At 39.9% G+C, this 27,727-nt stretch overlaps 1 protein-coding gene across 1 annotated transcript in view; it reads left to right on the forward strand.

Moving 5' to 3' along the window:
• PLXNA4 (plexin A4) overlaps positions 1-27,727 on the forward strand; it is a 627,987-nt gene that overhangs the window by 82,134 nt on the left and 518,126 nt on the right. The window contains exon 2 of the mRNA XM_074269561.1: positions 3,741-5,009. Within this exon, the coding sequence (XP_074125662.1) occupies positions 3,825-5,009 (1,185 nt within the window). The 5' untranslated portion in view covers positions 3,741-3,824. The remainder of the gene's footprint in view (positions 1-3,740; positions 5,010-27,727) is intronic.

A 27,727-nucleotide genomic window follows, 5' to 3' on the forward strand; every position in this document is an offset into this window, starting at 1 on the left:
TTTCCCTAGTTCATTCCATTCCAAGGATCCCTCAAAGCATGTAATTCTATCACAAATGAAATAGCCTAATCTTCCTCCACTCCCAGTCTCAACTAGATAACATAGGATCACGGATTTATCACTGGAAGGATTTATCATTGGAAGCCATCTTATCCAATTCCCTCATTTTACAGATGAGATTCTTATCTAGGATTACACAAGTAGTAAACAACAGGGCTGGAAATTAACCCCAAGTAACCACCATGCCATCCTGCCTCTCATGGATATGATTGAAATGAGAACAGGAGAAGGGATTAGGAAAACTAGCAGATCTATTCACTTGAAGAAATATGGAGTTGGGGTAGTTTGTTCAAAAACCATACTGTTCTCTTCAAGTGATCCCAATTCCTGTCTTCAGAATTCCTTAGGGAGATGTCTTTCCTTCCCAACAAAGCAGCAGTCTCTGCTGACTTCTATTTAGATAGTTTAGCATATAGAATCATAGGTTTTATAGCTAGAAGGAACCTAAGTACTAATACAGCCTCATCTTTTTATTTTATACATGAGGAAACTGAGACTTTGAGAAGAAAGGAATGAGGAAAAGGGGGAAAGAGGGGAAAGGAAAAAAAAGGAGAGGGGAAATAAGTATTTATTAAGCACTTACTATGTGCTGAGCACTGTGCTAAGCACTTTAAAAATATTATTTCATTTGATCTTCACAACAACCCTGGGAGATAGGTGCTATCCCCATTTTATCCCCATTTTATAGTTGGCTAAAGTAAAGTGACTTGTTTGGGGTCATCCAGCTACTAAGTATCTGAGGCTAGATTTGAACTCAGATTTTCTTGACTCTAGTCTGTCTCCACAACTTGACTGCCTCTGGCTTCCCTTCTAAAAGGAAAGTGGCCTTTTAGGATTTCTAACATTGATCATACAGTAGAAAAGGTGTTGGTTTCAGAATGAGAAGAGCTGACATTGCTTATATAGTAAGTGAAGGAGCCAGCATTTGAACTCAGGATCCCTGATTTCAAATCTAAGATTATTTCTGCCATGCTGTATTGCCTCTAGTGCTGTGAATTCATATTTATTGATGAAACTGGAAGAGGAAGGAAACACTGCTATTTACAAGTCCTGAAGTCCTATTCATTTGTGTAACAAGATCTGCACAACTCTTCTTTGGCTGAGGTTGTTGCTTCTGGATGATATTATCTTTTTTATTTTAAAGCCTTTCAGCTTCTGCTCATTTGTAATTGCAGCAGTCCAGCTGTCTGCACTGCCTCTTATTAGCATTTCCTCCTGGTGCCTGAGGCTCCCCTTCCCCCCACAAGTTTTAGGGGAAATTCCACAGAATTGGGATATTTCCCTGATTCCCCCCCACCCCATCCCTTAGCAGTTTCTGCCCTGAATTTACATAAATTGGAAGCTAGAGAAACAGATCTTCCTGGAAACTGGCAGAAAGCATCTTGAAAGGACATGAATTGGGTCATTAGAACTGAAAGTTTTCCTGCAGAGGGTGTTATTTATTTATTTACTCCACTACTTCTTAAGGCATTCCCCCCCCCTCCTCTTTTTAATGAAAACCTCTCTGAGGAGGCCCTACAATGGTACACAGCCAAGAACTGCCTTGTTATGATGACATTAGGGCTTGAAGCTGGGCAGCCTACCCAGAGGACTTTGTTTGCTTGCTGCTATAGTTGAGAGGGTTTGGGGATTTGGATTTCTAATTTAGCTCTTATTGGCTGGTCAGAGGAGGGTGGAGAGGGGGAAAAAGGATGCTAGAATAGGCTATATGTGTGTGGATATGAATGAAAATACATTCATTCTTGCAGCAATTAAATGCCTTCTGTCCACCAATCCATAGTCAGTTATTATACACTTTCTGTGTACTAAGCAAAGAAAAAGCAAAAAATAATTCTTGCCTCCAACATATAAATAACCAGCTCTTGTTGTTTAGTCATTTTCAGTCATGTCTGACTCTTTGTGAACCCATTTGAAAATTTCTTATCAAAGATATTGGAGTAGTTTGCCATTTCCTTCTCCAACTCATTTTACAGATGAAGAAACTGAGGCAAAAGTGGTTAAGTGACTTGCCCAGCCTTACACAGCTAGTATCTAAGGCTGGATTTGAACTCGGGAAGATGGTTCTTCCAGACTCCTGGTGCTTTATGCATTATAGTGTCTCTGAGCTGCCCCAAGTAATTAATTACCTAAAAATGAATAGAAGGAAAAATCTTAGAAGGAACATAACTTGTATTAAGGTTAATTGGGAAGGGCCTTCTGCAGAAGTTGACATTTGAGCTATATTTGAAGGAAGTTGGGGATTGTAAGAATTGGAAGAAGAGGGAAGAGTCCTCCAAGGCTTGCAGAAACCACAGGTCCAAAGGCAATAAAATTTGATGGTTCAAGGGTGATCAATAGAGCCCCATGGTTGAAATTGGGAGAGATGGACAGATATTTAGGATGTGCCATATACATACATGGTCTAGGGGATATCAGATTAGGTTTGCAGTCGGGAAGAGTTGGACTTGGTCTATCTCTGTGAGAGTTTGGGCAAAATAATTTAACTTTTATATGTTCCAATTTGCTTAAAGAGATTTAACTATCAAGTTGTAGTTTGAATGCATGGGCCCTTTCTCTGCCTCCCCCTCCCCCTTCTTTCTCCCCTTCTATCTCTGTATGATGGAGACAAACAGACGTACCTCTTTCTGTCTCCTAATCTCCATTTCTTTGTGGCTTCCTCTCCCTGTCTCTTTCCTATCTTGAAGAAACAAATTCTCCATGTACTTACATGGAAGATACACATAGACAGAAACTAGCTCACCCACAGCAATATCTAGAGAGAGGAAGCAACTTCTAAAGACCAGCATACAGAAGATGCTTAATACATGTTGTAAGCATATATTAATACAGCTTAATACATGTTGGTTGAACTGAATTGTTCCATCAATAACGTGATAGTCTGGGAGCCAAGAAGTAGAGTTTGAATTTCTAGTTTTTGCAGCAAATGTCTTCTTCTCTCTATAGCTCTGGATTCAGTTTCTTGTGATCTCCAATATCTCTCAACCCTGGGTCCCTGTTGATGTGGCTACCCACTTGTGGTGGGAGTTGAGTCAGCCAGATTCTAGTCAGAGAGGAAATAACAGAAAAAAACACTGGCTTTCCCAGATCTGGCTTCTATCCTCCTCATGGACCCTTCATTAGCTGTGTGGTCTTAGGCAAGTCACTGTATTTTTTTCAAATTGAGTTTCCTCTTCTGGAAATTGCACATAGTTCAGCTTGACTTGCTTGACTCCACAAGTCATTGTGAGATATCAAATAAAGTAATGCATGAAATTGGGTATTTTGTTATCATAAAATGCCATGTAAGTGCAAGATGTGTCTGTTGCTAACAATAATAGCTAGCAAGGATAATAGTAAATTTTACAAAACACTATAGATATGAACTCATTTGATCCCCAGGACAATTCTGGGAGGTAGGTACTATTTTTACAGTTGAGGAAATGGAAGAAAAAAAGAGTTTTAGTGACTAGCTCAGCTACCTAGTTATTAAGTGTCTGAGGCCAGATTTGAATTCAGGTCTTTCTGAGTCTAAGTGGAGGGTTTCTTTCACCTAGTTGTCTCGTTATTAACACACTCATCTAAAAGGTTCTGCTTCCCTGTGTGCTAAATGCCCTGAGAACCCTTAATAATAGGCCCTAGAGTAGATTCCAACTCTGGTTTTTCCCATCCTCATTTGTTGTTTTTTTCCCTCCTACTTACAGGGGAAGACCCATCCTGGGTCCCGCTCCTTTGAAGTGTCTCTTGGTGCGTGACTATTCCTGTGGCCAAGAGGACTCATTTCTGAGATGAAGGCCATGCCTTGGAACTGGACTTGTCTGCTCTCCCACCTCCTGCTGCTGGGGATGGGGTCTGCAGCCCTTCTCTCCCGACAGCCCCCATCCTCAGCCCAGAAGCGATCTTTTCTCACATTCACCGCAGAGCCCACCGAGGGCTTCAACCACCTCGTGGTGGATGAGAGAACAGGGCATATCTACCTAGGGGCCGTCAATCGTATCTATAAATTGTCCAGCGACTTGAAGGTCCTGGTGACCCACCAGACAGGGCCCGATGAGGATAACCCCAAGTGTTATCCGCCCCGAATTGTCCAGACCTGCAACGAACCTCTCACCACCACCAATAATGTCAACAAAATGCTGCTTATTGACTACAAAGAGAACCGGTTGATTGCTTGCGGGAGTCTCTACCAGGGTATTTGTAAGCTCCTCAGGCTGGAGGACCTCTTCAAGCTGGGAGAGCCCTTTCACAAGAAGGAACACTACCTGTCTGGGGTAAACGAAAGCGGCTCCGTCTTTGGAGTCATCGTCTCCTACAACAACCTGGACGACAAGCTGTTCATCGCCACTGCCGTGGATGGGAAGCCAGAGTACTTCCCTACTATCTCCAGCCGTAAATTGACCAAGAATTCCGAAGCTGACGGGATGTTCGCTTATGTCTTCCACGATGAGTTTGTGGCCTCCATGATTAAGATACCTTCCGACACCTTCACTATCATTCCTGATTTTGACATCTATTATGTCTATGGATTCAGCAGCGGCAACTTTGTTTATTTTCTGACCCTCCAGCCAGAAATGATGTCCCCTCCAGGTTCCACCACCAAGGAGCAAGTGTATACTTCCAAGCTGGTGAGGCTGTGTAAGGAGGACACGGCCTTCAACTCCTACGTGGAGGTGCCCATCGGCTGCGAGCGCAACGGGGTGGAGTATCGCCTGCTGCAGGCCGCCTACCTGTCCAAGGCCGGGGCCTTCCTGGCCCGCACCCTGGGGGTTCGCTCCGACGATGACATCCTTTTTACTGTGTTCTCCAAGGGTCAGAAGCGGAAAATGAAGTCCCTGGATGAATCTGCCCTCTGCATCTTTGTCCTGAAGCAGATTAATGATCGCATCAAGGAGAGGTTGCAGTCCTGTTACAGGGGGGAGGGCACTCTGGATCTCGCCTGGCTCAAAGTGAAGGATATCCCCTGTAGCAGTGCGGTGAGTCAGGGCCGGCCTTCAGAAAATCTGACTGCAGACCAGTGGGACACTAGCAGCGGGGAGTCCTAGTAATCATTTCTCTAGTGGCTTTCAAGTCTCCCATTGCTCAGAAATCCTTTTTTTCCCCCCTATTCTTCTTTGAATTGATAAAATATTTATTGATAATCTTCTCTTTCTATTATTTTCACAAACTACTTTATGAAGTAGATAGGGCAATATTACTGTTCTCAATTTATAACTTCAGGGAACCAAGAGTGAGTGTTTGCATTTCTTTAAGCCTTAGTTTTCCTTTTTGTAGGATTGAGAACAGGATTCTAAAAAAAAGTAAAATGACTTATCCCACATCATCTAGAATGGAAACCCCAGTATTGTGTTTTTTCCAGTACATTACACTGTCTCAGTATTTATACTTCCTTTTATCCCTAACAGCAACAGATTTTGATTACATTTTATTTTAGTTGTCCATGTACAATAATAAAAATATAGCATTTATATAGCTTTTACAAAGTACATTGCAAGTATTATCTCGTTTGATAATCACAACAGCCTTGGAAAGGTCATGAAAAGCCATTTTACAGATGAGAAATTATATGACTTGTTCAGAGTCACACACAGTAAGTATGTAAGGATGGATTCAAGTTCAGGTCCTGACTCCAGGTCCAATGCTCTATTCACTCTACCACCTAGTTGTGTATTGTTTCCTCTTCCCCTAGTAGAATAAAGCTCTTTGTGGGCAAGAAATATTTCCCATTTTTTCTTTGTATCCCCAGTACTTGGTACATAGCAGGTGCTTGATGATGATTGTTGATTTAAATGATTAAATATGAGAAATTGCTGCTAAGAGGGGAGAATCTTATTGAAAAAATATCCACATGTTTGGTTCCATGCTGGATACTACAGAAAGAGTAGATAATATGCTAAGCTGTATTACTTACAGTAATAGAAAGACATACTTGTCTAGTTTATCATCTTAGTTGGTAAGGTGGTATGGTGTAATAAATAGGGCACCGGACTTGGAATCAGGGAGGCTTGAGTTAAAATCCAACTTGAGATATTGATTAGCAGCATGAGTCCGGACAAATTACATGCACTTTCTTGAGCTCACTTTTCTCATCTGTAAAATGAAAGGGTTGGACTCCTAAGTACTTTCTACATTTCTACATTAAATTTTTTTAGGCTTAGTTGTTTGTGTATGCCTGAAAATATGAAAATGTTGTCAAAATATAAATACAATAAGATGCTTTTTTTGGAAATTTAGCATGAAGGATTCAGTGGGTGAATGAGTACATTAAGTCTTAAATCTGGAATTTTGGGATACTTTATCCTTTCTTCTTTGGTTATGCTGATTGAATTCCAGCTTCAGAGAAGGCAGTCTGTGAGATAGTTTTTTCAGAGTTGAGGAGACTGTGGCTTGAGCGTAGTTTTGGTGCTTGGGGAAAACAGCAAAAAATATGACTGCAGATCAACCGTGTAACTCATAATGTTTAAAAAGATACAGGAAAGAAATTAAGACAAATTCTCTTGAATGGTAGGTAGTGGATATCTCAGGACACTGACTTCTTTTGAGTTAGACTTTATGGAGTTGCCCTTGATGGGGTTGACTCAGAAACCACTGCATACCTTAAGGTTACAAGGCAGGTTGCCTTTCTAGGAAGGAGCTGTGTTGGACAGGACCAGAAAAATACTTTCTTGGGATGTGATCACAGGGTAAAGGAAGATAAATCTTGAAGATCCCTAATTTAACCAATTCTTCCTAAGTTTTCATATCTTTCAACATTTGTATATGTCTGCAGATATGAAAATGTTGTCAAAATGTAAACACAATAGAATGTAATATTGTATAATATATTTTTTAAAACACCACTTAACGTTTTTGGCCTCCTCTAAATTTTGATGCTTTAGAGAAAAGTACCAGTTACCTTGCCCTAGGAATGACTCTGTATGGTTTATTCCCAGATGGATGCAGTAAAGTCTAGGTGCTCAGAGTAGCACATTGTCATAAATATATTTAATTTAATACTTAAAGGATATGTGATTTCATAGGTGTGATACTCAATTTATAAAGATTATAAATTCCTCTATATCTTTAATCATTGGTTTCATGAGTTGCTGGGGTTATGATAACCCTTCATTGGATATAGTGAGTGATGATTCTCTCACCTAATTATTGAGGCTGATTCTCTGACCTTACCTACACAATAATATATTGGGAGATGTAGAGATGGAGGTGGGAGTTAGAGAGGAAGGAGAGCAGAGCTTAGATGGTGATGATGGTAAATTCAGGTTGTAGTCATTCAACAAGCATTTATTATACTACTATTGTGGACTCTACTCAAACATTCCCCTTTTTCAGGGGGATTTTCCCTGGCCCCTACCCAGTCACTTGAGTCTTTACTCTCTAAAATTACCTTCTATCTTGTATGTACCTATTTATCATATGTATGTTATATGTATATTATATATATACATATATATGTCTATGTGTACATATATACATATGCATGTGTATATATGCATGCATGTATATATTGTATATGTATGCATATATGTACATATATGTATATATGTATGTGTACACATATATATGTATGTATATATGTATATGTATATATGTATGTGTATATATGTATATATGTATGTGTGTATATGTGTGTATATATATATATATATATATATATATATATATATATATATATATATATATATATATATATATATATATATATATATATGTTGTTTGTTTCCCCGTTGGGATGTATTCTCCTTGAGATCATTTTTGTGTGTTTTTTGGTTTTCTTTGTATCTTGGTACTTAGTGAATGACCGGTACATTGTAAGCAACTAATAAATGCATGTTGACTGTATCAGATAACAGAATACATGCTTCAAGAATATTAAGTTCTGTAAGGGGAGATATTATGTCTATGTAAAAGTACATACAAAATGAATACAAGGTTATTTTAGGAAGCTTGGGAACAACTTGGATTAGAAAATGCCTTCTGGTAAGGATGGTGTTTGAGGTAAACTCAAACTGAACTTGAGGTGAACTTGAGCTGAAGGAAACTTAAGAGACAGGGGCAAAGAGGGAAGGCATCCCAGACTTAGGATGACAATCTGTACATGCAAAAGTGTGGAAGTGGGAGATGTAATATGTATGAGATGAACATTCTCAATGCATGAAAGGGAGTAATGTATTTCATAAGGTTATAATGATAGATTGGAACCAGGCTGTGAAGGTTTCATAATCTGAACGATTTTCTTAGATGAGCATGGTCCTGGACCATGTTTAGACTCTCAGTTTGTTTTCCCAGCTCCAGCTGTTGACTGTGTATTTATGAATAAACAGGTTTATAGAATGTGTGTACATATCTGCTAGTGCATCCTCAATCTCTATGTAAGTAACTGTCTAGGAATTGACATTTGTGTCTTGCAATTTCTTTGGTAACACCAGATTTTTGTGAGATCTTGAGGACATAGAAGTGCCAAAGGGCGTTTGGAGACTGCTTTCCATCAAAAATTCAGTAGGAGAGGCTTTTAAAATAATGAGCAATAGAAGCAAGAGTGGCTCCCTGGGTCACACAAGTGAACTCCTATTGTGCACGTGGCAGAGGGGTAAGGTGTTGCTATGTCCTTTCTGCCATAGAAAAAGTGAACTTAAATGTATTGAGGGTATCTGTGTAGTATAATGAATAGTGTTGAATTTGGAGACAGGAATCTCCAAGTTCAAATCTGACCTCAGGTACTTACTAGCTATCTACTATGGGCATGTCTGTTTGTCTTAGTTTCCTCAACTATAAAATAGGGATAAAAATAGTACAGCTTGTTGTGAGGATTAGATGAGATTATAATTATAAAGAATTCCTTCCTCCCTTCCTCCCTTCCTCCCTTCCTCCCTTCCTCCCTCCCTTCCTTCCTTCCTTCCTTCCTTCCTTCCTTCCTTCCTTCCTTCCTTCCTTCCTTCCTTCTTTCCTTCCTTTCTTTTTTTTCCTTCCTTCCTTCCTTTCCTTCCTTCCTTCCTTTCTCTCTTCCTTCCTTCCTTCCTTTCTCTCTTCCTTCCTTCCTTCCTTCCTTCCTTCCTTCCTTCCTTCCTTCCTTCCTTCCTTCCTTCCTTCCTTCCTTCCTTCCTTCCCCTCCTTTCCTTCCTTCTTTCCTTCCTTTCTTCTTCCCATTTTTCTTCCCTTCCCTTACTTTCAGTGTGCTGGAAATTTTCATAAAATAATCAGGGAAACAGGACTGACTGATGTCAGGACTGGACTTATTGGAGCCAGATAAGAAGGTTTTGATTTTTCTTTTGCCCTTAATTAGCCCTTTCAAGTTTGAGGCAAGTTTGGCGGCTAAGGCAAGAAGGAAGTCAGTGGAAACCTCATACAGGACTGGAGCTGTCTCTTGTGCCAGGCTTAGATGCATGGTATCAGTTCCCTTTGATTTGATTGATACCCAGTTTACTTTCATTAGATGTTCTGGCTGTAATTTACCTGTGCTCAGTTCAGACCACATAGGTACCAAATAAGCATAATAGGATCACACAATTGAGGTGTATTAAGGATAAAAGTTTCCCTCCTTTGCTATTTCAAGTCAGGGGGACTGCAATTTCCTCAAGGGCTGAGGTATGGAAGGAGACTCTCACTGATAATCTCTGTCCTGAAACTACTATCTCCTAAAGAAAGCAAGAGGAAGGCAGATAAAAGACTAGAACATTTACCTTCAATATTTCAGTAAGACAAGGGTCATCTCTGGCATTTAATGCTGTGGCTTTGTCTAGAGATGGTTACTAAGAAGATAAAATCAGCTATCATTTATTTGTTTATTTATTCATTCATTTATTTATTCATCTATCTATCTCTCTATGTTGATTCTTCCTGCTTTGAGTTAACTTGACATTTCATACCATGATGCACTTTCAAGAAAGAATTTAGCTTGACCACACCCTGCCCTTTCCCTGCTCTAAATTCATCTCACCTTAAAACCAGGAGAGTGGGCGAGCTGCCCATTAACTCTGGTTGGCAGTGGGAAAGTGGTTATGAGCTGTAGGCTGCTGAATAGGTCCTGTTATCACCTCTGGTTCTATCGAGCAGGAAGACAGGGCTGGTCTAAAATACCCCTGGGGTTTCCCCCAGTACAGTTAAAGGTCTGTTCAAGTAGAAGTTCAAGTAGAAGAAGGAGGAGGTGGAGCTTGCCATCCTGGGGGACCCTAGAGGGCATTAATGGTCTTTTAAAAAATCCTAAATGAATTGTGGTAGGTTAGCTCTGCTCCCATCAGACATAATGGCTAGCTGGCCAGCGAGGAGAGACCATCTCCTGGGACCGTGTGGTGTATTTCTGCTGCTATAAAAATGGATCTTGCAAATGTGAATGGCAGGATGGATATAGGGTCTAGTGCTTGGAGAAGAACATAAGGTGAACAATGGGTATGAGGGAAAGAGGAAGCTATCTGATTTCATAGTCCTGTGCATTCCTTTTCTGATGCCTTCCCCACCACCTCATCAAAGAAGGGGAGGCGCCCCAGAACAGGCAGGTCAGTGTTTATGAATTCTTTTTGAGAGGACCAGGGGAAGTAGGAGAGAGGCAGTATTACATAACTGGATTCAGGCATCAGAACCACTTGTCTTGGGACAGAAGTAGAGCCCCAGAGAGATTGACGTTGAGAGAAGTAGAGGGAGAAAGAGGGAGAGGAAGAGGAGGAGGAAGGGAGAGAGAAAAGGGGGAAAGGAGAGAGAGAGTGTGAGAGAAAGAAAGAGAGAGGGCAAGGGAGAAAGGGAGGGAGAGAGAGAAGGAGAGAGCGACAGAGACACACACAGAGACAGAGGGGGAGAAGGAGAGAGAGGGAGAGAGACAGAGACACAGATATACAGAGACAGACAGACAGACAAAAACAGACATACAGAGACAGATAAAGACAGAGAAAAAGAGAGAGAGGGAGGAGGGAGGGAAAAAGGCAGGGAGGAAGTCAGTTTTGGGGATCAGGTATGGGGGTGGAGACCATTTTTAATGTCCCTGTTCCATTCTTTCCATTCATTCATTCTTTCAGGATGCCCTGCCCCCACATCTAGCAAGTGAAGAGAGATATCCCAGAGAAACCCCAAGAGATTAGTGACTGTAAATTATTCTTATTCTCTCAGAAGGAGAGGAGTAGAAAGGTGTAGTTTTAAAGCACTGGAGTTTGTTATCCAAGCCGTTTGTCTTGGGAACCAGGGGACCTAAGGAAAAAACAAATAAAACCAACACAACATCCCAAGCTGACTTCATTAATGATAATTCGGAATGCTTAATGATATAATTATTTAATTTCTATTCCTGAGAGGGGCTTTTGGTTGTGTTTCTGAGATCCCCTTCAGGTCTAAGTCTGTGATCCTTGAGGATATCTGCTTCCCCTGCCCCCCAACCCCATCTGGACCTGTCTGCTCTCTCCTCAGCTGCACATCCCAAGATGCCTCTTGGGTTAGTGATGCTGCTGCTCTAAATGGGCTACAGAGAATTCAGGTCAATACTGGGACCCCTGAGATGAGGGGGCAGCATTCTGACACCTGAAAGCCTCCTAGTACCATGTTCCTGACTCCTGGAAGACTCTGGAGCCCTCAGCAGGCCAGAATAATGGGTCTTAACATGCCCAATCTTTCACTCTCATGTAGCTACCCTGTTTCCTCATCAAGGCTGGGAGTGACCTGGGATGTTCTTCTGCAATGGAAAAATAGTCAGGAGACCAAGAGCTCTCTTTGACCCATTTTTTCAATTCTGCTTTCCGGAGCTACATGTCCTGTCACACCTTTTCATCAATGATCTCAGTCTTCTTATTCAATTCAACTAATTTAACAAGCTTACACACCTATGATGTGCCGGGCTCTGTTATTTCTCAGAACTCCTGGATGAGGACATTCTTTCCACCAGTGCAGATCTGCACCCCTTCTGGGCTGCCTTCCAAAGGCCTTGAGATCCCTTTCTATTTAGTGAGTTGTCTTTAGTGCTGAAAAGTGGCCTAGCCCAGGGTCACAAGGCAGCCTGCTTCAAAAGCTGGCTTATGCACTGGTCTTCCTGGCTCTGAGGTCAGCTCTCCGTCCTCTTCACCAGGAACTGAGGACAGAGGGACAAAAATGAAGCAGACCCTCCCTCCAAAACTTACAGTCTATTGGGAGAAAAAGACAAGTGAGAGAGGGAGGAAGGGAATAAGCATTTATTTAGCACCTACTATATAGCACAGGCAGTTTGCTAAAGACTTTATAAATATCTCATTTCACTCATTTCATTTTCATGCCAATCCTGGGAGATGGTGCTATTATTAATGCTACATTACAGTTGAGTAAACTGAGATTAAATGAATTGCCTAGGGTATACAGTTAGAATATATCTGAGGCTACATTTGAACTCAGGACTTCCTGACCTTAGTTTCCACCTAGCCACCAACACTTTTGCCTTTATTATATACCCTGAAACTAGAACAAAGCCTGGCATATGGTTGGATATTAATAAAGATTTATGGATTATTGGTGTCCTATTTGCCCCGTTCTTCATACCCACTCCATCCTCTCCAGCTAGTAGCAGCGCTGAGAACATGAAAATTTAGAATGAGCCAAAAGCCATCTAAGATGAAAGACTTTTCTTATTTTATCTTATATCCTGGAGGGATCCTTTGTCTTCCTTTCTCTTGAAAGCCGAATCCTAACTAATTTGGAACTGTTTGCTGTTGTGATTGAGTTTAGTAATATTAACAACAGCCAGCATTTACATGGCACTTTGGGGTTCATAAGATATTTTTGCACATTTTGTCTATATCCTCACAACAGTCCTGGCTATTATTCCCATTTTACAGATGGGTAAAGTAGAGTAAGCAGAAGTCAAATGATTTGCTTAAAGTGACACAACTAGAGTCAGACTATCCACTGAGAGTGCAGTTGGAGGCCTTTGTGCTCCATGGATGCTACTGATTTGGAGCCTGGCATCCCGAGATCCGAATTATGAAGGAAAAAAGAACATTATGATGGAAGATGATGGGAGTGGCGTGATTGCCTGAGACGGGTGGGCTCCAGCATTGCAGGATCTTTCTGCTCTCTGGGAGCACTGATCCTCCTGTTGCCTTCTCCAATTAGCAACTGGTATTTCTCTTGTCCTACGGCTAGTTAACTGCTACCTCCCGCTCCCCTAATCCCCATGATTCACAGTTGTTTATATGCCTCCGGGTAAACTCCTTTCCCTTTCAACCTTTCCCTGAACTTTAATCCTAGTTCAGCCCAGTCCTCCCCAACATGGTCCCGAGACTCCTGTGCCCTCCACCCTTTGCAAATTCTGCTCTATCATTAACAAACTCCCTTTCTTCCAGGGGCTTATGTTCTCACATTCGTTTCCATTTCCTGGGTCTCTCAGAAACCTGACACGCTAGATCAGGCCTTCTCAAACTTCTTCCACTTGAGACCCCATTCCGGCCAAGAAATTTTTACCCATAAATTTACAAAATAGGTATACAAACCAGACATTTATTGATAATAAATCACAAGGAAATTTATTTTTAAAACAATTTTTTCATGTATGTATAATTTTGCCATTCATTAAAGAAAAAGCAAATTTGCATACTAATGAGATAGATGTAGTTATTTATCTTTACATAAAGAATTAAATCTTGGCTGGCTGTTTGATACCTTTTACTGTTGCCAAACTTTTTTCCAGTCCTACTTTCAGTTACATGACTCCACATGAGGTGGCTACCCATAATTTAAGAAGCTTTTTTCTAGAAGATGCTTTATCTTTAGCAGTCAGTGGAAATAGTGCTGGCCAGAGGGTTTTTTATATTTCTGAGCCAGGGCAAGTCACTTTAGGTCTTAAGCTTTAGTTTTTCCACCTGTAAAATGGGAGTGATAGTACTTTCAATTCAATTCTGTAAGCATTTATTAAACTCCTAGCATATATAAGGTACCAGAAGAGGTCTTGTGGATACAAATGCAAGAGCACAACAGCTGTAGCTACCATCAATGGCTTACATTCTCTTGCTGTTGTCCAGTTGTTTCCTACCTTTGTGGCCCCATTTTTAACTTGGCAAAAATGCTGGAATGGTTTGCTCCATTTCCTTCTTACAGATGAAAAATCTGAGACAAAGAGGATTAAGTAACTTGCTCAGAGTCACACACTGAGTGTCTGAGGTCCTCCTGATTCTAGGGCTGGTGTTCTGCCCACTGCACTGCCAAGCTGCTTGTATAACAGATAAGTTAAATGGGGTGAATACTCCTAGCAGGGGCAGCACACACGAGACTGTGGCTCAGGTGTATGAGTGCTTCATGGTTCTCACCTCATGGAGATGTGTACACAGACCCATTCCCACATGCACGTGTATCTGTAGAGACATTCATCACCACCGATGCTTTCTGTTTTATTCTCTGTCTGTCTCTTTCTCTGTCTGTCTGTCTGTCTGTCTGTCTGTCTGTCTGTCTCTCTCTCTCTCTCTCTCTCTCTCTCTCTCTCTCTCTCTCTCTCTCTCTTCTCTCTGTCTCTGTCTCTGTCGCTATCTCTTTCTCTTTGTCTCTGTCTCTGTCTCTCTCTCTGTCTCTACATCTCTCTTTGAATCCATGTGTCTGTCTCTTTCTCTCTGTCTCTCTTATCTCTTTGTCTCTGTCTCTCTGTCTCTCTCTGTCTCTCTTTCTCTCTCTCTCTCTCTCTCTCTCTCTCTCTCTCTCTCTCTCTCTCTCTCTCTCTCTCACACACACACACACACACACACACACACACACACACACACACACAAAATGGCATGATAGATAAGGAACTGGACCAGGAATCAGAAAGATCTGATTTTGCATTGGCTTCAGATACTAATTGAGCATCTCTCTTTCTAAAATGAGGATAATTGGTGGTGCAGTGGAGAGAACATTGAACCCTAAATTAGGAGGGCCTGAGTTCAAATTTAGCCTCAGACACTTATCACTTCCTAGCTATTTGACCCCAGGGCAAGTCACTGGACCCCGACTGCCTCACAAAATAAAGTGGAGATAATAATAGTATTAAATAAGATATTTGTAAAGTACTGTACAAGCTTTGAAGTGATACATAAAAGCTACAAAGATGAGGTAAAGTACCACATACCCAAGTGAATAGCCCAAGAAGAATAGAAAACCAAATTAAAGGATAATCTGTCTTCTTGTATCCTCAACTTTTATCTCCTTTTTAGCCCCAGAGATTCTTTAGGGGAGGTACTTGAGCCTTCAATCTAGACCACTGGGTCTCATTTTCATCACCAACTGCTGGGAAAATGTAAGCAGGGAATTTTTAGAATAATAGACTGTCAGAGCTGGAAAAGAGCCTTAGAGATTAGCTCATAGCAGCATAGAATTTGGAAGGGGCCTTCAGAGACATTTACTTCAATCCAGACATGAACAGAGACTAATTTTGATTTGGAAAGATGAAAAGAATTGTAGCTACAGAATTACTCAGTCCCACGTTAGAAGATACTAGAACAACAGCCACAATAATAGTACAGTCATCCCTTCCACAACACGACTTTCCATATCATGGTTCTGATGTATCATGAGTCATATAAAGAGTTAAATGGGAATTTGGGGGGACCTTTGTGGAAGCTATAAGCAACCCTTGAGCCTATGACCAAATACTTAACCCAAATTTACAGCAGAGTACTGTAAACTAGCCTATAAAAGCTTAAGAAAAAAATTCTTACTTCTCTGGTATGACGGAAAGGCCAAACAATTTTATACAGATCTTCTAGATGACAGGGGTACCATACCCCTAATCCCCCAAATCTGGAAAGGATACGCATAAGGAGAATTCTTCTACAACCTACACAAGAAGTAATTATTAAGCCTTTGCATGAAGACCTGCAATAACAGATGCAGCTCATTCCACTTTGGAATTGCTCTGATTGTTATCTAATTATATAGTCCAGCCCATTCATTTTACAAATGAACCTCAGATTTTCTCTCTCTGTTAAACTGGAGTGATAAAAGTCTTTTGGAATAATAGACTATCTTGGTAAAATGGTTTGATTGAAAAATCAATCAATCCATGAACCAGTATTTATTAATCATCTTTTAGTGTCAGATATTATGCTATGCAAAAAAAAAAGATACAAAGACAAAAATGAAACAGTCCTTGCCCTCTATAAACTTACATTCTCTCAGGGAAGATGGCACGTTCATAAAAAATATATGGAATAAATAAAAGGTAAATTTTTGGAGAGAAAGCACTAAGAGTTGGAGAGAAGTTAGAAAATATGTTAAAATTAGTGTTACTTCTTGATTTCAGATATTGATTGGCTGTGTGATCTGGAACAAGTCAATCTCTCTTTGTCTGCCTCAATTTCCTCATCTGCAAAAAAAAGAATAAGAATAATAGCACCTACTAGAAACTGGTATTTGATAAGCAGAATGTTGAAGGTAATAAGGAATTCTAAGATGTAGACATGAGATTGGCTTGAGGGCAGCCTTTGCAAAGGCATGGACATAGAAAATGTAGTGTCATGTGTGAAGAAAATGAGTTCAAATTCAGTCTTAGATTATGGGCTAATCATTTACCTTATGATTGCTTCAGTTTCCTCATTTGCAAAGTGGGATAATGGTATTACCTACTTCCTAGGATTATTATGAGCATCAAAATGAGTTAATATTTGTAAAGTGTTTTTCAGACATTAAAGTGCCATATAAATGTCATGATGATGATGATAACAATAATGATGAACACCAAAGAGACTAGTTTGGCCAGACTATAGAGTGTGGAAAGTGGAATAATGTATAATAAGGTTGGAATGGAAGGTTGGGGGCAACTTGTGAAGGGCTTTAAAAGCTGAAGGAAAGAGCTTAAATTTGGTTTTAGAGGAAAGGGGAATCATTAGAGATTATTGAATAGGGGATTGATATGGTCGGACCTGGTCTTTAGGAAGTCATATGGTAGATGTATCAGAGAAAGCTTTGAGGCAGGAAAACCGATTAAGAGTCTATAGTAATTGTGCTGGTGAGAGTTGATGAGGAGGGCTGATTGGTGAGAGTTTATTAGGAGAGTTGATTGGTGAGATTATTGGTGAGAGTTTATTATTATTATAGTTTATAGTACTTGGGTGGGTATAGCTAAGGGTATAGCTAAGTTTATTATTATAGTTTATAGTACTTGGGTGGGTATAGCTAAGGGATAAGATCCAAGAACTATTGTGGAGACAGAAGCAGATGATTGGTAACTGATTGGTGGGGAAGAGTAAGGAGTCAAAGCTTCCACTAAAGTCTTGAACCTGGATGACTGGAAGGATGGTAGCATCCTTAGAAATAAGGGAGTTTGGATATGCGAGTGGAACTATTCCTTTGGAAGGAAAATCAATAAATCTAATGTTACATTCATGTGAATACTTCACAGTTTTTAATGCACTGTCACATAAACTGTCTCAATTAATTCTCAATTCTGTGAAATAAGTGGAAGATTATTAATATTAGTAAAGTCACTATAAATTCACACTTGTAACACGCCCTGATTTATAACTCCCATCCTCCAACCACATCTGCTTCTAAAAGATCTTCATCATGCTTAAAGTTAGACCCATGTATAACATCCTAAATTTTGGAAAATTATTGGATTTGGAGTCAGGGATTGTGGGTTTAAATGAATACCTATGGGACCTCAGGCAAATAATTTTCCCCTATTGGGCTTCAATTTCCTGATCTACAGAAAAAGAGGAGTTAGTTTCTAAGGTCCATTCTATCTCTCACTCTATGGGCCTGTGATCCTTTTGTTTTCTCTCTTTGCATAATGCACATGTTATGGATGTTAAATTATGGTATTTTGAATGGGAGGCCATTTACTCCATTCAAATCAGAACTTACCTGCTTTTAACTTAGGCTAGCACTTAAAGTGAGGTAGAATGTAATGACAGAACACTAGTATAACAAGCATGTTTTTTTTCTCATTACTGTCATTATTGGACCGATAAAAGGGAACTACCAAGAAATCCCTTTTCTATTTATCCCCCAGTTTAAAAAATCATTTCCCTTCTAGCAAATTTGGTCCAATGGGCTACCTATGTAGATGAGGCAGGATTGAAAACAAGTTCACATTTTTCCCTGATTTCAGTCATTATCATGTCTCTGTCAGCGTTCTAAGACATAATGGTATATGTTCTGCTGATTTATCCAGCAAACTAGAGACATTACCCTGCCACACACAAACCCAAGGAGCAAGAGAAGAAGACACATGGCGGCAAGAGTGGGGCTAATAAAATTTATCCCTGCTAACGAGGGAATGACCTATGCCATAACTCAACCTGAGGAGCTGGGCCACTGCCTCCCAGCTCCGGCTAGAACACACAAACTTAATCATCGTGGCGTTCCCCGGCTTCAATTACAGTCCTGGTGGTGGCTGAGGTTTTATGCTATGAACTCTGGGAGAGAGAGTTGGAACTGAGGGATTAATGGGCTGTGGGGGATTTATCTTCCCTTGACAGAGGAACAATACTAATGGATGCACCAATAAAGAGAGGCAGATGTTGGGGACTTTCGGTCAGTATCTTTCTTTCATGATACTATTTCCCTATATAAATATATATAAATATATATATATATATATTTTTTTAAGTCTTTCTTTGGTTAATTGAAGGGAAAAACAAACTAGAAATCCTATTTGACTGATGTGTTTGAATCCTGTTCTTCTTGCTGACCCAGTCCGGCAGAATGTTCAGAAAATCAGACCCTTCCTAGGACCCTGCTTGTCTGGGCCAGTTAGCTCGGCAGGTTAAAGTGTAGTGCTAATGAGGTCAAGGTTACAGGTTCAACTACCACAGGAGCCAATTAGTTGTGCTCTGTGTTCCCAGCCAAGGACAGATTGTACCCCTATTCCAGCCAATCATTCATGAATATAGGCTGCGGACCACAACAGGCATTGGATGGAAGAATGTGACTGGCTCAGTACAAGCCATCTCCACTATCTGATGCTTTTTCATTCAGATATTGAATGGGTAATGTCCTTCCTGGGGATACAAAGATAGGGCATTTGCTTTCAAGAAGTTTGTAGTCTTATAGAAGATACGTGTCCGTAAATAACTGTTGTGTGAGAGAGAGAAAAAGAGATGCCCCAGGAGAGAGACAGATACTGCTCATGGCCTACTTAGGGTGAGTCAATAGCATTGATTTCATGAGGGAAGAACAGGATGTTATCATTATTACTGAAATATCATTCTGGTAGGTGTGCGGTTGACTCACAGATGATCTGGAAGACGACGTCAAAAGATATACACACATATGTGTATTATATATAATATATCTCTATATACAGATATACAGACATATGTATATTAAATATATCTCTCTATATAGATATATACACTTATGTGTATTATATATATACAGACATATGTGTATTAAATATATCTCTATATTCAGATATATACACATATGTGTATTATATATATATATATCTACACAGTTATAAAAACATATGTGAATTTTATATATAAAAATCTATATATACAGATATATACATACATGTGTATTATATATAATATATCTAGATATACACAAATATACACATATATGTGCATTTTATATATAATATACAGACACACACATGCATCATAGATGTGGACATATATGTAATGCACATACATATGTATATATACATATATAGATGTGTTACTATCTTTATGTGTATATATAGATAGAGATGCCTATATCTATATCTATCTATCTACTATTTGAACTTTTCATGGGTTCCAGGCAGTTAGGTATTTATGCATCCATATATATGCATATGTATATTTACATATATAGCCACATATAGATATGTATATTTATATGTATATATATATATATAAATATATATGGATATATGTCTATCTTTATGGATACATGGATATAGATATCTATGAATATCTATGGATACATGTAGATAAATATATTTATATCTATCCAGCTACTATTTGAACTTTTGGTGGGTTCCAGACAGCTAGGTGCACTTATTTATGCTTCCATGTATATGTGTATACACACAATACATACATACATATATGAAAAAAATATACACATACACACACTAGATAGATATTGTTATGTACATACAGATAGAGATGACTGTATCTATATCTGTTTGAACTTTGTGTGGGTTCTAGGCAGCTGGGTGGTGCATGTATTTATGCATTCATGTTTGCTGGCTCAGAGGATAGCATACTGGTTCCGCAATCTTCCTAAGCTCTGACTTCAGACATATTGTATAACTCTGGGAAAGTCACTTAATCCTGCTTGCCTCAGTTTACTCATCTGTCAAATGAGCTGTAGGAAGGAATGGCCAACCACTCCAGTATCTCTGCCAAGAAAACTAGGATAGAGAAGAGTTGTACATGACTGATCAATAATTTGGCAAATGTCAGATCCAAAATATTCTGAAAAAGCAATGGCTGTCAATTTAACTGTCATTTCCCAGAGTTGGGGAAGAAAAGGGAGAGAATATTGAGGCCTTTGGAGAGCTTGGAGAGGTTAATCAATTGCCAAGCATGGAATAAACGCCTACTATGTGTCCGATGCTGCTCGAGGTAGTAGGCGTGCAATGTCTTCCTTCAGACAGCTTATACTCCACTAGGATGTAATGTGATTAGTAGCGTGTGTGTGTATGTAGCATACAATCCCCTAAGCACTTTTGGCTACACTGTCTCAATAGCCCATTTGTCTAAGGAGGTTACTGTGGCTGTAGCTGTGGCCGGCTGGCTCTTTCTGTACACATTCATTTCCTCCACAATCTCATTGAGAAAGACACAGTGAAGAACCATCCTGAGATAATGCGTTAGTAAGTAAGTGGCCGGGCTCTGTTCACAACTCCCATCTTTTCTGGAAGGTGCACACACAGCCAGAAGAGCTTGGGCTGTCCCCCACCTGGCAGGGCTGTTGGGTGTGACTCAGAGAGGAGTCTGCTCTATGGCTTTTATAAGGACAAAGGGAGGTTAAAATAAGGAAGTCGTGTCACATCCAGAATAATATGGCCAAGGGGTTCCCTCCCTTATTTAGAGTTTTGTATCTGTGTCATAATAACTTGAATTTTCTCTTATTCCCCAAGAAAGGATCATTCTGATAGGCTAGAAACCTAACCTCAGTTGAGTTTCAGAAATAATAATAAACAACAACAACAATGATTACATTAGTATTATTAATGGTAATGTGATGATAATATAGGGACTGAATAACTGAATAGGTGATTTTATTGATCTAAAAAACTTCTAGAAAAGGAAACTCCTTTGATCATTGCAAAAGGCAGCTAAGGTGATCCAGTGAATAGAGGGCTGGGTCTGGAGTCAAGATCAAATCTGTCCTCGGATGCATACTAGCCGTGTAATCCTGGCAAGTTATTTTTTCCTCAGTTTCCTCAGTTGTAAAATGGACTGAAGAAGGAAGTGGCAAATCACTCCAGTATCTTTGCCAAGGAAAACTCCAAATAGGGTCATGAAGAGTTGGCCACGATTGAAAAATAATTGAACAATAATTTTCATTGTGACTTAAATTCTTAGACTAGGGGAGTCAGTGGATCTGAGTGACTTTCCCTGAATCACATAGCTAATTAGGAGTCAGAGGGAAGACTTGAACTCAAGTCATCTTGTCCCTAAGGCTCCACTTAACCCCGGCTGCTATAAGTGACATTCATTTTCATTTCAGCCAAATCAGACAATTTGCTCCGCCCTGTATGCCACAGGATAGCACAGTTCATCTCCTATCTTCACATGTTGGTATAAGTAACTTCCCATGCCATGTTCGCTCTTCCTCTACCTCCTTCATTCTCTAGCTACTTTCAAGGTTCCCTCCTATGTGAGGCCCTTCACTAGTCTTCACCCCACCATTGTTGATGCTCCCCCTTATTATTTTGTGTTTACTTTTAATTACTTATTTTTGTTACTTCCTACATGAAGTGCCCACCCCGCTCTTGTTAATACTCCCACTTATTATTTTGTTTATTTTTAACTAATTGTTTTTGTACATATCATTCCCCACTAAGTAGAATGCAAGTGTCTCAAAGGCAAGTTTTATTTTTTGTTTCAATCCCTGACATCCAGCATCTATACTATAGTGGAAAATTAATAAATTATTCTTGAACTGAATAATAATTATACAGACCAAGTTCGCAGAGCACTTTATGAGTATGATGTCTTCTGATAAATGCACATCTGTTCTCCATAAGACCCTTTTTCTTCAAAGGGGCCCAGCATCTTCCGTTATCCCTATGAGGTTTGATGCTTGGCAACTGTTGTATGGTAGCGTCCCAAGAGGGGGGCTGCATTTTGGGCGGCTGCCTCTGCTGCCAGGTATATTTGTAGAATCCACTGGGGTCAGTGGATGCACAGGAGATATGATTTCCCATAAATGGAGGATCATTATCATTCCCCACCACAGAGAGCTTTACAATTGGAATCTGCACTTAGACAAGAAAGGTTACAGCTTATCTGATCAATATCTCCCTTTTAAAAAGAAATCCCCACATGCGCACTTCCCTGATTAGCCACTTACTAGACAGGTTTACTGTGGTGAGCTGTGAGTGTTATATATATGAGTGCATGTGAAATAATGATGAGGAATTTGAAGCAACAAAGTAGGAAGGGCCTGAAGATCCTACTCTTTCCCTCATCCATCCTCTGGGAACTCAATAAACCCCACCATCTTCCTTTCTATTTCTCTTTCATGGTGTCCTACTTCTATATTCCCTAATTGCCTCAGGGTAATATGGCCTTGGGCACTGAGCATTATCCTGAGGCCAAAAAAGAACATTTTGGGGGATTCATCCCATTCAGCTTTTGTTTCTGGGGTCCCTTCTTCCTATTATAAAGCTGTGATCCTGTAAGTATGGCATTCTAGTCCAGACTCTGATAACTAACCCTGTGGACCACAACATAGAGTAGGCTCTATTTTCTACTTTTTCTTTTTTCTTTTTTTGATCTAGGATCTGTGATCTTCTACAAGTGCAGGGGAAAATTCCCTCCAGGGAGACTGATGGGCAACTCCTTTGTAACACATTGCCATCTTAAAGTGGAAGTCCTTCACCTTTTTTTGTGTCATGGATCCCTTTAGAAGTCTGATAAAGCATATAGACTCTATCTCAGAATCACATTTTTAAATGCATAAAAGAAAAAAGGAAAAGTAGGGTTACAAAAGAAAGCAAATATATTGAAAAAATGTAAATTTTCCCCTTTCACAAATCCCCTAAAATCTTTCCACAGATCTCTTGGGAGTTCATGGACCCAAATGAAAAACTGCTATCATATAGTGGTTTTGGAGACTAGGAGATTTAGTTACTTGACCACTAAGATGAATAGCATGTGTAAGAGGCAGGAGTGGAAGGCAGCTTTTTTTGCTCCCAAGGCTCACCCTTAGAGTCCACAAATGCCTTAACTTATCTCTGTCCCCCATGTTTTCTCTCTATGTAGCCTTAGGGAATGCAGTGTCTCTGTTTGTGAGCCATGATCATCTAACCCAGCAAGATGAATCTCTACACAGAATAAGACCAGACTTCTGTTAACTTTCCCACTGGAGAACCACTGAGCTGTTCATCTTCCATTGTCCTCTCAACCTCAGCCTTTTATTGTCCTGGCCAGGGGCTAGGAGCCAGGAACTAGGACTCCTTTACCAGCAGAGCTTGGACAAGTCCCAATTCCCTTTCCTCCTATAAAATGGGAAGGAGACAATTACTCCCAGGCTCCCGGGGCTCAGGAAAGGTGCTCTGGTTTTTATGTTGATGGAGTGCTTTCAGCTTCCAAGTCCTCAGGACAAAACTGATTATTAATCCCATTATGGGAGAGGGTAAGATGAGTGAAGTTTACTCAGAAGAGTTGTCTCTTCATTACACTGGGCAGCCAGGAATAATCCAGGCTGCAATAAATCCTCCCCTTGTATATGCTTCCCTTGGGGGTGAGAAGATATGTTATTCACTCAGCACCAGTAATGTTAATAATAGTAGATAATATTTATGTAACACTTAGTATGTGTCAGACACTATGCTAACTGTTTTACAATTATTATCTTTTTTGATTCTTCCCCAAACTCTGGGAGGTAGATACTATTATTATTATTATTATTATTGCATTTTACAGATGAGGAAACTAAGGCAGACAGAGGTTAAGTGACTACATCAATTAGTAAATGTCTGAGGCTGGATTTAAACTCCTGACTCCAGGTCCATCTGTCCTAGTCTTTTACTCTCCTCTATCACTCACTACTCTCATGATTCAGGTTAGCTGTTTAATCTCTCTGGGGCTCATTTTCTTCATCTGTAGAATTTGGGTCTATATCTGTGATCCCTTGTGACCCATACTTTCTCATCTCCCATCTGCCTTGTGATGCACATTTTTTTCAAGACAATCAGGGAGTTAGGGATACTGCCTGTGGCTATGAATATGCCTGGAGGGAAAGGTAACTAGACTCCATGGATGCTGCTCATGACCTTGATCTCTCTCATTAAGTCTAGCCATTAATAGCTCAGATAACTGGTCTTACAGACTAGTTTAGGAAGGGGTTGGATCTCCCAGGTCCCTTCCGAATCTGAAATGCTATGATTGTGCTGCTGTAGCCAGAGAATGAGGCTGTTATGAGTACTGAGGTCTAAGGAACTCCTGGGTTTTAGGATAGGGAGGTAAGTCAGCAGACCTGGGAAATGGACCAGTGGGGAGGGAGGGAGAAGACTGAACAAAGGAGGACAGCCTGCTTCCCCTCCCTTCCTACCCTTAAGATGCAGTACAAGTTGAGAGTGGAGAGATGCTCGTTAGCTCTTTGATTACAACTGGAGCAAGGCCCTCTTAGTTCTGTTTGTGCCATGGACCCCTTGGATGGTCTGGTGAAATCTTAGAAAAAAATGATTTTTAAAAATAGAAAGAAATGCCAAATTTCAGTTAGAAGTTGGTGAAAATAAGATTTTTTTCCCCATCCCAGGTCATAGACTCCTGAAGTATCCCTTTGCAAGATTCTGGATTCCAGGTTAGAAACCCTAGATTAATGCTTCCAGTACTTTAGGGAAGGTTTTGCATGAATGTCCCAAATACGCTCTCTCTGTCCGTCCTCCTGAGGAGAATAACAAGTGCACACTGCACGGGGATGTAGCCGCTCACCCCTTAAAATCCTGGCATCGGTCCTGGAACCATTTCCCAGCTCTCCCCCAGAACCTTCTGTGGCTGCCGCTGGGGAGTAGCATTGTCTGCCTTTTAAACCTGGCTCTCTGTGATGGTGGAGATTTTTGGAGTGTGAGTCTCTCAGCAGAGTGGGAGCAATTTCCCCATAATTGGTAAAGTAACCGTAACAACTCTGTCATTTGTATGTATCGATGCGTAATTGCGCAGTAACCTTTACTGTTAAGGCAGGAATGAAGCGAGGGAGGCTATTAGATTGTAATTCTGAGGGGCAGTTCTGGCTTCCCTAAACTGCAGCTACCTTGGCTTCGTGGGCCCTGGTGGAAAGATGCTCCAGTGAGTGGGAGATCCTCTGGGATAAAAAAAATAAATAAATAAATGTAAAAGCTAGCGAAGGAAATGGAAGATCACTCCAAAATCTTTGCCATGAAAATACCAAATGGGGTCAAGAAGACTCAGATACAACTAAGAGAATTAAACAACAAATTTCTTGTTTTCCGTACAGGAATTATCTAATCTGCTGAGAGCTTTCATCTATGTCAGGAGTTCTGAACTTTGAGTGTATAGACTTTTGAAAAAATCAATAACTTTTTCAATATTTCAATAATAATATTTCAATGTAATTGGCTTCCTTTGTAACTCTATGTATTTTTTGTACCTTTAAAAACATGATTCTGAGAAAGGGCTCCTAGGCTTCTTCAGACTGCCAAAGGGGTCCATGACACACAAAAAGAATAAGAATCTTTGTTTTAGTTTTTTTTTTTATCAAATTATTAACAATTATTTATTCAATATCGATCTTCATTTGTATCAGTGAAACACCCATGCCATCTGCCTGTTGTCACTTACTCTTTTCTGATGGCATATTTCTTCAGTAATGAAACTTAAACTAATTTCTGTACATAGATCATCCCTGAAAAAATGGCATAATTTAGTCATCTACCCTACATCTCTCCATTGTCCTTGGACAGGTTTCTAGAACTTTTGTTCCTCAGAGATTGTGATAGTTCAAGACTTGGAATACAGAGCATGACTGGGAGAACATTTGTGTTTAAAGAAATGAGTCTTTGCTCCAGTAATTTAGGATTATTAAATGCATTATGCATTTTCCCAAGTGCAAATTACTTAACATTTCTGAGTTTATTTCCCTTGCCTACAACCTGTGAGATCATGATACTAATGTTGCCTATCTCACATGGTTCTTGTGAAGAAAGTTCAAAAAAAAAGTTTGATATAGAATTTGAAGGCTTTTCAAGCACTTTCAGATTTATTGTCACTCTATGAGATAGGTATTATTATTCCCCCTTTATAGAAAGAAAACTGAATTTTCTTTATAGAAAGAAAATCTTTACAGAAAGAAAAATTCCCCTTCAGAAAACTGAGGGTCCAGGGAAATCATAGAATCTTTGATTTAGAAGTAGGAGTTATTTCAGAGGTCATTTAGTCTGTGCCCTTTATATTAAAGATAAGGAAATTGAAGTATGTCTTGCCTAGGATCACTCAGCTAATAAATATCAAACATGGGATTCAAAATTGACTTTACTCAAGGTCTAATGTTCTTTCCATTCTCAAATGATTTTTTTTCTACATTTTAAGTTCCATGAAGAAATGTGAGTTATTATTATCTTATAGTTTGTAGATGAGGAAACTGAGGCACAAAACAGTTTAATAACTTGTAATTAATCATCTAGTTGGTAAGGCCCTAGGCAGCTTTCCTACTCACATGTTCTCTGGTGTCTGGAATGCTCTCATTCCTTAACTCTACCTATTGACTTTCTGGACTTCCCTTAAGTCCAGGATCAGCCCAATGGATCATTATTTGGGTCCTGATTAAGTCAGAGTGAATGCAAATAGCTGTAATTTCTGTTTGGGACAGAACCTCTGAGGCTCTGCCCTCCCTGCTTTGTTTGACTATTGTCTAGGTGAAAGAAGCCAATCTTTGCCTCATTTACTACTTGGTCTGAATCACTAAATGGGCCTTGCCTCAAACTGAGACCTGTTAAAGATCTAACTTATAAAGGCCGCTGTCTTCCACTCCATCCAGGGCCATCTCCAGTCACACTGGCCACTGGACCCAGAAGGCTCTGGAGGGGAAAGTGAGGCAGGAGACCTTGCCCAGCCCTCCCTCACTTCAATCCAATTCATTTGAATGTCACAACATCCCCTCCCTGATGTTATGGTCCTCTTCAAAACAGAAGAACAAACAACTGCAATAACAGAAGCTCCAACTAAATACCCCAAATTCTTTCCTAACACTGCTCATTCTAATGGCTTCCCTTTGTAATCATTTCCATTTTTCTTGTATATGGTTTGTACATATTTGTTAGTTTGTTTTCTCCCCCATTAATTGTAAGCTCCTTAAGGGCAGGATCTGACTTTTGTCTTTTTTTTGTAACCTTAGCAGTTAGGAACTTAGTGCAGTTTCTGGAATGTCTTAGTAGGCACTTAATAAATGTTTATTTATTGATTAAAGTATCAGAGCTGCAATTCAAATCCTGACTTTCCCTTAAAGCTAGAGCCTTTCTCTCTGGGGATTATCTCTAATCTATCCTGTATGTATCTTGTTTGTAGATAGCTGTTTGGATGTTGTTTGCCCTATTGGAGTCTGAGATTCTTAAGAGCAGGAACCATCTTTCTGTCTTTGTATGGCAGAGCTTAGCACA

The sequence above is a fragment of the Sminthopsis crassicaudata genome, chromosome 5, assembly GCF_048593235.1.
Source record: "Sminthopsis crassicaudata isolate SCR6 chromosome 5, ASM4859323v1, whole genome shotgun sequence".
NCBI classification, from domain to species: domain Eukaryota; kingdom Metazoa; phylum Chordata; class Mammalia; order Dasyuromorphia; family Dasyuridae; genus Sminthopsis; species Sminthopsis crassicaudata.